Genomic DNA, 12,258 nt, shown 5'->3' with positions numbered 1-12,258 from the left:
CGTAAAAATTTGAATTATATAGGTTTACATTACACGCAAAATTTTGAATATTTTCCCTATTATGCTTCTCGAATATATTTTTTACAACTAATCCCTTAAATAAACTATATTTTTCCCCATCGTCTTTGTTAACGTTTAAAATAATCTCAAATCATACTTTACCACTATGATCTAGGTTCAGAAAATCATGTTCTTGGTTTTCTGTGACGATAGCGAAACTATGTAGAAATTGTTAGAAAATTAGTCTCTCCCAAGTGTTCCGACGTAAAATTAAACGGGATTCGACCCAAAATCTAATTATGCAACATTTAAGTATCGGAACAATAGATTTCGTTGGAATTACGATCGAATATTTGTCTATTGGGAAATGATAAATGTTCAACTTAATAATTATTTATCCTGCTGCAAAACGATTCGCTGTCGTTTCACGATGAACGAGCCACGAAAACTTGGATTCCTAAAAAGTTATCGAAATATTTATGACCACAGGCTCTGCGACGTGGAAGGTAGTATCACAGAAAAATTCGAATTTCTTTATCCACGCTTTACATAATTATATTATAAACTCGATTGGATTTTCAGCAATTGCTACAGTTTACAAACATCCGGATGTTACTTACATTTGCGAATACATAAAGGATAAATTTTATTTCGCGACATTGTCAAACGGTCGAAAAAATGCAAGAAGCAACTCGAGCATTCATTTTTTTACCATCGACGACGAACTGATCTACCAGAATTTTTACAACGACTTCGGCCCTTTAAACATTGCTTGCTTATACAAGTAAGACTAGCCACTAGTACGTTTAAATTAAGCAATCTGTGAAATCTTTAAATCTTTAAGATTGACAATTTTTTTAAATAAATTGCAAACAGATACTGCAGAAAGATAAACAAGAAACTGCAGAGTCCAGCGAACAAGTACAGACAAATTGTGCATTACACGTCGCAACGAGATCACAAAAGAGCGAATTCCGCTTATTTGGTAGCTTCCTACGCTGTTTTATATTTAAATAAAAGTCCCAGGGAAGCTTACAACGCTCTATTCATGGGAGGCGATCTGCCGATAAAACCGTTTCAAGATGCATCTATGGGTGCCTCCATTTACAATATACACATATTAGGTAACAAATGTGATTCTTTTAAACCGAATAATTAACTGGACTTATCGTTCTATCGCTTTTTGGGGGAACAGACTGTTTGAACGCGCTTCAAAAAGCAGCCAGGTACGGTTTCTTCAATTTTGACGACTTTGATCTAATCGAATACGAGAAATACGCGGACATGCGAAACGGCGACTTGAACTGGATGGTACCGCAAAAGTTTCTAGCTTTCGTTGGTCCAAGTACGGAACCATTCTCGTATTATCACCCGCCTGAGTGTTACATTGACTATTTTTTTAAAAACGGTGTCACAGCTGTCGTCAGACTGAATAAAAAAACGTACGATGCGTCCAGGTACGTGTATAAATTTTTTAAATCTTGTACCCATCGCACAGTGGCTAATTTCATAGATTTAGGTGGACAAAATGAAAATATTCATGTTATCGAAACAGCCCCAAATTTTATTTTATTTTATATACAGGGTGTTCGGCCACCCCTGGGACAAATTTTTATGGGAGATTCTGGAGGCCAAAATAAGATGAAAATCAGGAATATCAATTTCTTGACTGAGGCTTCATTAAAAGCTATTAACAAATTTTAAACTGTACTAAAAAAATTATATTTAGTTACAGGGGTCAATTACAAGCATTTTTGGTGAATAGACATACCTTTGAATTCCTACGCACTTTCGAGAAAAAAATTCGAGAAGGTGTAAAATGTTTTGACAAAATGAAAAAATTTCAAATCGTTCTGAAAAAATTATCTTCGGTTGCGAGGGTCAATTACGATCATTTTTGGTGAATAGACATACCCCCGAATTCCTACGCGTTTTCGAGAAAAAAATTCCTTTCCAAAAATATAATTTCTGGCTAGAAATGTTTGCCCGAAATTTCATGCGAATCTTTAAAACATCATAACTCCTGAACGGATTGGAGGATTCTAAAGTTTCAAAGTGTAAACAACGCGTATTTTGATGCAGATTATGTAGAAATTCCAAAAATATCCGAGAAGTTGTTCCTTGACCCCGTAAAATGAGAAAAACCCCATAAAAATGGTCCAATTTTCAAACGGCCATAACTACTACAATAGTGAACATATTTCAATGAAACTTTTTTCTGAAGTAGAGCTCATGGGCACCTAGAAAAAAGTATTGGACAACTTTTCTGTAGGGCGTCAAAGAAAATTATTAAAAATAAAAAACGAATTTAAAAAAAAAATCAATAAGAGGTAGTAATTTTTCGACGAAATTAAAAAATTTCAAATCGTTCTAAAAGAATTATTTTTGGTTGCAGGGGTCAATTACGATCATTTTTTACGAATACACATACTCTTGAAATCCTATCCACTTTCGAGAAAAAAATTCGAGTAGGTACTGAAATTTTTAGACGAATTTAAAAAATTTAAAACCATACTAAAAAAATTATATTTAGTTACAGGGGTCAATTACAAGCATTTTTGGTGAATAGACATACCTTCGAATTCCTACGCACTTTCGAGAAAAGAATTCGAGAAGGTCTAAAATTTTTCGACAAAATTAAAAAATTTCAAATCGTTGAAAATTGTTAAAAATAAAATTATAAATTTTTATTACAAACATGTCACCATAATTATTATTGTTATTATTATTATATTACGATGCGTTTATATTATCGTTAAAAACCATAAATATGTATAAAAAACAAATAGTGAGAAAAAATTCACGAACATGTTTCTTAAGAAATTTGTCCATCTAGATCGTTTAAATTGCCCACTGTGCATCGATATTACAAATAATATTGGCATTAATATGGATATTTTACAGATTCACCAAGGCAGGTATCATGCATTACGAAATGTTCATGCCAGACGGTACCGTTCCACCGAAAAGAATTTTGAATCAATTTTTATCGCTCAGCGAAAATACTACCGGACCTATAGCAGTTCATTGCAAAGTAATTAATAATCGTCTACTGTTTTTATATAACACGCATAACTTTACATTGGCAAAGGTAAATTTTTTAGTACACGTAATATTTACGTAAACTGTATTTGTTTTGTTTTTCATTTCAACGACTCAGGCTGGTCTAGGAAGAACAGGTTCGCTAATTGCGGCGTATTTGATAAAACATTACAAAATGACAGCCAGGGAAGCTATTGCTTGGATAAGGATTTGCCGACCCGGTTCTGTTATCGGACACCAACAAACATGGTTGGAGAACATTGAAAAGAATTTGTTGAACGCGGGCGAACAGTACAAGTAATTGAAATTTTTCAGTAAAATGTAATTATTATAAGAAAAATTTATCAAAATTGACGTTAATTTAATAATTTAACAAATGTACTGTACTAGTGTTTCAATATAGTAAATTTCATGTAGATATTTCGTTACTTTATTATTAATAAAAATAAAATTAATTTTTTCAATGATGTTATTTAATTTAATTTATTATAAATACCTATTTTGTATGTGACTGCTAATAATTTATTTATGTGCAGATTGAAGTACTATGGTGATGGTGATAGAACACTGCATCATAAGTGGGGAATATATTCAGTAGCAGACAAAATCGACCGTAAAATGGACTGTTCTTCCGAAGCTGGATACAAAGGTAAATATTTCTACTTAGAACTAGAACACATTTAAATAATATGTATGTAAGAAAAGATTTCGAGTACGTGGAATCAAAAAACGAAAAAGGCGAATATAGATTTACCTGATGCACAAAAGAAACATAATTTTCATCGTCAGCTACGTATTTCTCTTATCTGTGACCGATATCTTTGACCAATCGAAGATTTTAATAGACAGGAAACTGGAAAAGGGAATAAGATATGTTGACATTCGAAATATTTATTTAATTTCGATCGTGTATCTTTTTAATCAAAGGCAATAGAGAACATTAATTTTAATTTAAGAAAAAATTTTTAATCATTTCAGAATCCTACAAATACGAGAATCTATCGATGGAGAAAACGAACAAAACGAAATTCACACGAATTTTAGGTATATATTTAATTTTAATATTTTCTTAATTTTATATTTAATGCATAAATGTCGTTGAATTTTATCAAAAATGCAAATGGAAGATTCAAATTTGTTATCAGAGAAATATTTTTGTTAAATGATTATAGCTCAGCTATTCATTTGCAACAACATTTCGCAGTAATGTATCTTTTTAAAACTAAAAACTTTTATGTAAGTGATATTGTATAATTTTGCTAAAATTCTGGTAAAATATTAGATTATGGGTACATTGAGATCGAATTATTTCTATGCAATATTTTAACCTATCATTTCGAAAGTTTATTATTATTATATATACATACGCAGCATTAAGCAAGTAGAACTAGAAATTTTCATTGTGACAATATCTTGGGATTCATTTTTAACCAGAAATGAAAAAATAAAACGAGAGAACGAACGGCATTCCATCTTATCCTGTGCACGTTTAGGCGGGAGAGACGCAATTGCGTAGTAGAGCTGCAAGGCTGCGCGCGCAACTACACTCGACTATAATTTATTTTTCAGTATAAGATTTAAAATTTTACAATGGTTATTTGCATGAAAGGAAAAGAAAAAAATACATTATATATTTTTATGCTTTTATACAAATTTTCTCCCAACCTCTAAAAGCTTTTATTTATAAAATATTAAGAACACTTAATTGCGCGCCAAATAGTGGTCATTTGGCGGGAGTCAATAGCTGCGCACGCAACCAAAGTACCAACAGAATCATACTTCACTTTAAATAAAACTATATCTGACAATCAGTAAGAGAACAATATAAAGGAAAAATTCAATTACATTTTTTATAAATTAATAATAAGTTAAATAATTTTCTATGAGCAATATTTAATATAATTTAAGAGAAACCATTCGCGCGCCAAAGATGTACGTATCAATAATCTTGCGCGCGCATCTATCCGCCAATAAACGAGCTGATCATTATTAGTTTTAATTGAAATCGTAATTAAAATCGCGAATGTGTCTCTTTATTTTATGTGATTTTTTTAAATTGTGTTTTGTGTTAATTGTGCACACAGTGAAATTTAAATCGGGTGAGCTGTAACGAATTACTTTAGTTTCATATTTAAAAACGGAAAAAAGAAATTCAACGATATTACGTATGTATTTATCGTGAAAATAATTTTCCGTTATATTTTCTCGCAGGGAAATTAAAAAGCATCGGAGGAACGGAAAAGGAATTGCAGATACACAGAAGTAACGATCCACAAATCATGACACAAGGAGACAGGTTGAACAAAATCAAAATGAATAGACACAAACTGTCTCGGAGCTCCGAATCACAGGAAAATGACATCGCTTACGGACTCGGCAGTTTGAAAAATTCGCGTAAAAGGAAATAAAGAGGTAAACTATAAACAGAAACTTACTGTTTTATTGCATTCACATGAGACGTTCGAATATCGTTTCAATCAACCGCGAGTAATCTCGCCAATCAGATAATAAAATTTTTCACGAGGATTATTGAAGTCAGAGCTGCGAAAGAAATGATTTATAGAAAATTGTTTTACACGATTTTATAATCCATTCGATACAAAACTATTTTTTTCGTATAAATTAAATAGAGTTTTGTCGGTGAGTATTATTAGAAATAATTATATAGAGAATATAATCCCTTATCGTTTCACTAACTTAATAATTTAAGTTTTCTTTTTGATCCATTTTTTTGTTACATCAATCATAATGAAAAATACGAAGAAAAACACGATATAACACAATTTGGTGAAATTTCCTCGAAAGATTCTATGCTCTATATATTTACTTTAAAATAATTTTCACGCAAAATCAGTTTACCGTAGCATCACAAAATAGGAGGTATTCCATCGAAATAGGATTTTGAGAAACAAGGACAGGCGCAATTTTCTAATTGCGAAGCGCCGTCTGCGTCTCCCAATTTTCTACAATTACGCATCAATTAACACTTTTTTCGATCACCGTTTATTCCCTTATTTCGTTTTCGAATCGCGAGTCTTGACGCAATGAGATCAGTTTGCATTCGAATTCGAAATAAAGAATGATTTGTACCCAATAAAAGCGTTAGAATTTGTAAAAAATTTTTTCGTGAACGTAGATGTCAAATTTCCCTAATCGATCGAATAGGAAAATAAAACTATCGCAAGGCTGTGCAGATAAAAGTGTTAATTAAAGCAATTATCGTTCATACTTCACATGTCCATTCAACGGTCATCGTTATTATATTTTACGATTATTATTCGTTACAGATCTTACAATCATTGTAATTTATCAACTATCGAAGTTTATACGATACATAAAACATATTTTTTTTTTATACCCTATAATTAATGAGAACAGTTCGGAATAGGGTATACGATTGTGCAATTTAACATCGAAGTGAATTCAGATTTGTAGAGAAAGAAACTTTCCGTGAGTAGCTGCTTTCCAGCAGATTTATAGAGGAATTCAATGTTACATTTATATAATAAAACATTAACGACTAATCGGGTTTTGCGAATATATTTATACCGCAATATTACGTAACGGCACAGAGAGAAATATAAGAAAGTAAATTATTAACTAAACATCGTTTTTTTTTTTTGTGTTAATGCAAACAAGTAACCAATACAATTAATGGGCCTTATGATCTGGCATATCACAATGTTCAGAGTTTAATAGATGGGAGTGTAAAAAGCAGGCCATCTGTTTAATTACTCTTGTACAGACAAACATACTTTATCCTCTACAGACGTTTACATCGTCCCAACACTTTTTTCAAGAGAGAATTCATTACTATGTTTGTTAAGAAATTAACATAAGGTATATTTAAGATACTATAACTCACATTTTTACGTTTAATTCTATACAGACTGAATGGGTAATACCGTTCATACGCATATCGTGCGTATTATGATGTGTGATATCTATATTCAAACGTTATTTTTGCTCCATTCGTTTATTTTCATTATTTGTTACTCGAAACACGGGTTACAAAATTTTGCTTTACGAAAGTTAGATATCTTTTTATTACTTGCACTAAGCACATTATTATATTTTACGATTATTAATCGTTATTATTATAATCACTGTAGATTTATCATCAGCTATCAAAATTTGTATTATCCTCTGGAACTACTTCCCCCTTTTTTTTTTACAGAGCTCAGATATTGTAGTATTGATTGCTCACACAAAACCATTATTTTTTTTTTTTTTTTTGTTTAACTATAGTTAAAACTTATAACCAAAAGATAAAAACGGTATAGTAAATATGATATTATCGAATATTGCAGACAGTTGTACCCCTTAGTTGATTTCTTTTTGGGTTTTTCATTTTTTCGTTTTTTTTCGGTTTCATTTCCTCGATAGATAACTCCAAGGAAAAATGTAAAATGTTACAAGCAACAATATGTGATATTCAAAATGATATCGCTTGGTTTATGAGCCTCACACCACGCTGCTCCTCAGTAATCATACATTATTTTACCTAGCATTCTTCCGTTTTCAGATTACATTAGTGTTAAAAAAACCTCCGTCGGTGTTTTACATGCATTACTCTTAACACTTCTGTTTATAATCACATAGTCTTTTCGAGTAGATGTTATTATGCAATTGCCAACATTAAAACTTTCTCATTTTTTTATTTTTTTTTTATCATTCTAATGCCATTCCTCAGTTTGCTCGTTCGAAAGCGTTTTATAATGCACCATATTAGTAAATTACCAAGGTCACGCAGCTCGGTATAAAGTTACACTTGCAATGTGTTGATTTGCCATGACCTCAACGATCGCATCGCGTATACCATAACAAAACGTACATCCAAATGGATTTGTAGTATTCGTTGAAGACGCACGATTCAAGACCACTGGTCGTGCACTAGCCTTCAGCTGCTCGCTTATTCTATCCCACTTTGTATAGGCAGTGATCTAAACAATAAAAAGCTATTAAAATTATCTTAATTTCAGCAAAAACACGCATTCCTAATATTAACATTACAGAACATATTTTGCATAAGATCATGAGAAATAATTATTAATAGAGAATCCTACCGTTTGTGCGAATTGCGATACTTTTAGAACAGTATATACAACACCAAAATTTAAAGTATGAAATAAAGTGGATACATGTATCATACCATAACTGGAGAAGGGGAAACATCTATGAGTTTTCCCGATTCAGTGGAATTATTTTCAGGTGGTAAAGATAAAGAGAATTCGCAACGATGATACATATTAAAATTATAATGCCCTGGGTAATTTGTGTGTAACACAAATTTCTTAACACATTGGGTTTTGGCATCGAATAAAATGTCCTACGAACGATAACGTGAATTTTATATGTACAGCTTTTTATTTGTAACGTGTAAAGCATTTAACCGAGAGGTAAAAGACTTACCAATCCTAAAGTGAAATAGTTATAGAAGAAATCCGATCGCCTTATTTTATCACGTTTGTGCGCGTGAGGACTATGAATGCGCATCTTGTCCTCGGCTTTGAAAAACACCCGAGATGGTGCACCCAAAGCGCTCAACACATCTTCACAAGTATCGCCAAATAACACCTAAAATTGCATAGCATTTTCGCATGATTTCACGTTACTTTATATCCGAACTTCGTGAATACGCGTTTCTATTAATTACTATCAATTCCTCCATCAAACTATATCACAAAATGTAAACCTCTTTGGTCAAGCAGCGTTTCCTTGGCTCCAGTAATACCCTAGTTACAGAGCTACCTTCTGTGAAAAGATGCAATCTCAGACCTCGAGTGCGCGCTTTATCCCGCATAACATCTACCTTCTCTAAATACAAATTGTTGTGATAGCAGACCTATTAAAAGATAGTCATGTAGCTTCTGTCTTGTCTTTTTTTGCATGCATGCTAAACTATAGCACCAACAAACAATAATTACGAGCGGTAAAGGTGGTGGAGGTGCTTTCAAGTTATGCTCGTCTGTTCCACTTCCGCTAGCCATATTACCAATGTATATAGCTGTTTTAGCTACAAGGGGGGAGGTCCCATTTGGAAATTGCAATGATCCTAAGCCATGCGCATATCCAGGTTGGAACTTCGAGTCAATGGGAAAATAAAATGACAATCCACGAAAATTTAAAACAAACACCTAAAACCAATACACAATATTACAGATAATCTGCGATTCCCTGCATTTCTGTTAATTTCTAGATGGGACAGAGATATCGTACTTGTTTGTCGCTATCGTAAACACCAGGATGAGTTGCTCCAAACGAGTGTTCAATTTGTTCAATAGATGGCAAAACTTCCGGCGAATTGAACGGCAGACCGCAGTATTTAAGTTTGACTAATTTCATATTATAAATTTCAATTATTTTGAGCCTTTGCACCACTGGGTCAAATATAAGCCGTACACCGTCGTGAGGTAAGTTTATTACTAAATCTACATCTAAAGGATTCTGTGAAATAAATTTTGATTTGGTGAAATGTAATATGCCAAATACAATAACTATTTATCTAAATTTTTGCAGACATATACTTACACTATCGCTATAAAGTACTTGTACTCCCCTTATAATGCCCACTTGAGATTGTATTATCGAAACTGATTGAGAAAAATGCATACCTAAAATAATATCGGCATTAAAAACCCTTGTTTTGCATCATTTTGTATTTTTTTCTAGTTACATATTAATTTAATACTATATGCGCAATAACAAGCGCTTAATGCAATTCGACAATTTTCATTTAAGCTTCTATTCATATTTATGATTATACTCGTCAAAGTATCTATTTCTGTTTAATTATCAACCTAACAATCGATTCTCTCTCTCTGATAGGTTCAACAAAGTGGCGATAGTTGTCAACAATTACATAATATGCAACAAAATATTCATAATAAGCTCCATTTTCTTTGTTTACGCGCGATTGTCAGATGAGGTGTTTACAAATAGAACGAAATAGCGAAGCGAGAACGCTGGCATGACAGCAGCATCGATAAGACGCACTAGACACTGAGGGTTCCGTCTTTCGTCGATCGTCTCGGTATTCGCGAATCGGTCGGAAACATTTAATCGTTGGAAAATTATGCGTAATACGACATAGCCGCGATACATTATGAGCGTTTCGTCACTTGCCTAAAATAAATTCCCACTGCTCGCAGCCGAGGGATCTCTCGGGCACTACCTCCAGCTCCAACATTCTACCGATTTTTCCCTGGCTTTTTACTTAAATAAACTAGAACGGAACGTACAACGCGTCTCCAATGATCATGAGAACTGCGTTGCTTCTTTGTCTGCGTATCGCACTGTTACTAATCACCAGATAGCCATATTGCTTCCCAAACAATAAACCTCGACACTCTGCTACGGCTGGCAAACTGTCACCGAACAGCTGATACGTTCCGCAGAATACGTAAAAGCAAACGAAACTATCGGCTATGTACCAACTCGTCAACATGGTATTTCGACGAAAAACTTCGTTTCACGTTCCAAAGATGTCGCGAAATAGACGGCTCCGCCGGCCAAGGTGAACAGCGCGAAAATCAGCCCTTGCATCAATGTTTGAATTGTCGACAGTTCGTAAGAGCAACTAATGCAAACAACTTACTACGTAGAGCGGAATTGTGCCTACAAAAACATGAACTTCAATTCGAACATTTGCTGTAACTTTTTCACGAAATCGTTTATGTTAATTTAGTCAAGATTCCTGAATTGAATGTAATTTCGAGTCTTAATCATAAACACAAGTTATTATCACTCCTTTAACGAAATTGTCAGAAATACAAAGTGCCATTTTAAAAAATGATGGTGGCCCCGCCAATAGTAAAAGTAAAAAAAATTTTGAACTTTTTTCTATTGCAATGTACAGTTAATCGAAAACTGATCAGCTTTTGTCTAAAATATATTTTTGTCAGATTATCGCAAATACTTGAAAAATCGTGAAAAGTATTAAAAAAGCTTGAATTGTAATTGTAATTACTACAAAAAGTTATCGATTCCATATGGATCTCAGAATCGATCAAGTTTTGAATCGGCCAATACTTTTGCGAGGTTGGAGTCGGACAATACTTTTCAGGGTTTCATAGGGTCAATAGTTTACAAACTTTATGCTAGGTCAATACTTTCCGAACTTTGTAATCTCTGGCATCGTGAGTTTCGAAACAATTAAATAGTGTTTACCAGGTTCGAAACTGCGAACATTTTCAATGATTTGAAGCTTCGAATCTGTTTCATACGATTCGATACATGTTTGGAATAAATACATTATCACTAGCATGCAATTTTTGAGTCCTTATCTCACTTACATATATCCAGATTTTACTATAAATCTTAATTGCTTCAAAATACATCGTATTATACAATTGTAGAAATGTACACGAATTAATATTTCAATTTTTGTGGAAAAAATATGTTCCTTATTGTCTACACTTTCATACCCTACATTATTCACGAAAATAAATGTTGCTTTATTTTGTATAGTAGAATTTTGAAATGAATGCATAGTAATCAAGTTTTGTTGGAAACATTATTGTGGAAGATTTTAGAGTGGGGTTGCATGTCGATTAAAATAAAATATTGCCATGAAAGTCTTCTTCATGTATACGCGCTTCGTGGGAGAGTATGTGTTGGATTTATTGTAAATAATAAATGAGCAAAAACGAATCGATGATTGAGAAACACGGTCTTCCCCTGTATAAAGAAAAACCTTAGTTGGTCCAACAAATCTAAGGGCCACTGTTGTTTGTCACCGAAGGACAGAGTAATAAACACGATGCAGACATAGAGTTTCTTTTTCAAGTGGGCGACACATTTTCTTTACGTACGATTTTCATAGCGATATGACATCCTTCCTAGCCGTAAAATAAACTTTCTCAAAAACCTTTTTTCTCGCCGTTTTATGCGTATTATAACAAAGTATGCGACAAACTTTTGTATATGTTCTAGCAAATAATGTTTCATATTACTACATACAGCAAGCTAGCATTCGAGTTACAATAATGAAATAAATCAGAATGATTGCGTTTATGAGACGGGTAATATACCATGAAGTAAACACCGTTTTCCAAGAGCGTCGGTAGTCTAGCGGTAATCGTACGAAAATGCATATACTATTGTCAGCATCATGCTTTCTCGGGGCGTATGTATCGAAGCTAACGCTTCACTTTTGCTATGATTTCACCTTTACAGCCCTTCTGATTAGGCGCCATCTCGTGGCGACTGCCTGAT

The 12,258-nt window shown here is 33.1% G+C and overlaps 2 protein-coding genes across 3 annotated transcripts; one reads left to right on the top strand and one right to left on the bottom strand.

Moving 5' to 3' along the window:
- The first annotated feature begins 430 nt into the window (after nucleotides 1–430).
- On the top strand, nucleotides 431–6,461 carry LOC122400893 (dual specificity protein phosphatase CDC14A-like). Its single transcript, XM_043402628.1, has 10 exons — nucleotides 431–506; nucleotides 583–784; nucleotides 877–1,124; nucleotides 1,196–1,457; nucleotides 2,905–3,034; nucleotides 3,161–3,339; nucleotides 3,579–3,691; nucleotides 4,021–4,086; nucleotides 5,254–5,454; nucleotides 6,330–6,461. Exons 1-9 carry the CDS (start codon nucleotides 431–433, stop codon nucleotides 5,448–5,450), a joined length of 1,473 nt encoding a protein of 490 aa, XP_043258563.1. The 3' UTR covers nucleotides 5,451–5,454; nucleotides 6,330–6,461.
- LOC122400821 (PHAF1 protein CG7083-like) lies at nucleotides 5,508–11,825 on the bottom strand. Of its 2 annotated transcripts, none has more exons than XM_043402493.1 (8): nucleotides 10,168–11,825; nucleotides 9,574–9,656; nucleotides 9,262–9,489; nucleotides 8,970–9,179; nucleotides 8,738–8,887; nucleotides 8,455–8,619; nucleotides 8,195–8,371; nucleotides 5,508–7,985 (listed from the first exon to the last, which is right to left on the bottom strand). In XM_043402493.1, exons 1-8 carry the CDS (start codon nucleotides 10,229–10,231, stop codon nucleotides 7,788–7,790), a joined length of 1,275 nt encoding a protein of 424 aa, XP_043258428.1. In that variant the 5' UTR covers nucleotides 10,232–11,825; the 3' UTR covers nucleotides 5,508–7,787. The 2 variants fall into 2 exon arrangements, with proteins under 2 accessions (XP_043258428.1, XP_043258429.1); XM_043402494.1 differs by having other exon boundaries at nucleotides 10,284–11,825.
- Between the last annotated feature and the right edge of the window lie 433 nt (nucleotides 11,826–12,258).

Source organism: Colletes gigas, unplaced genomic scaffold, assembly GCF_013123115.1.
Source record: "Colletes gigas isolate AHSC1104 unplaced genomic scaffold, ASM1312311v1 Colletes_gigas_Sc00020, whole genome shotgun sequence".
NCBI classification, from domain to species: domain Eukaryota; kingdom Metazoa; phylum Arthropoda; class Insecta; order Hymenoptera; family Colletidae; genus Colletes; species Colletes gigas.
The sequence above is the reverse complement of the archived record's forward strand: the minus strand, read 5'-3'. Positions and strand labels throughout refer to the sequence as shown.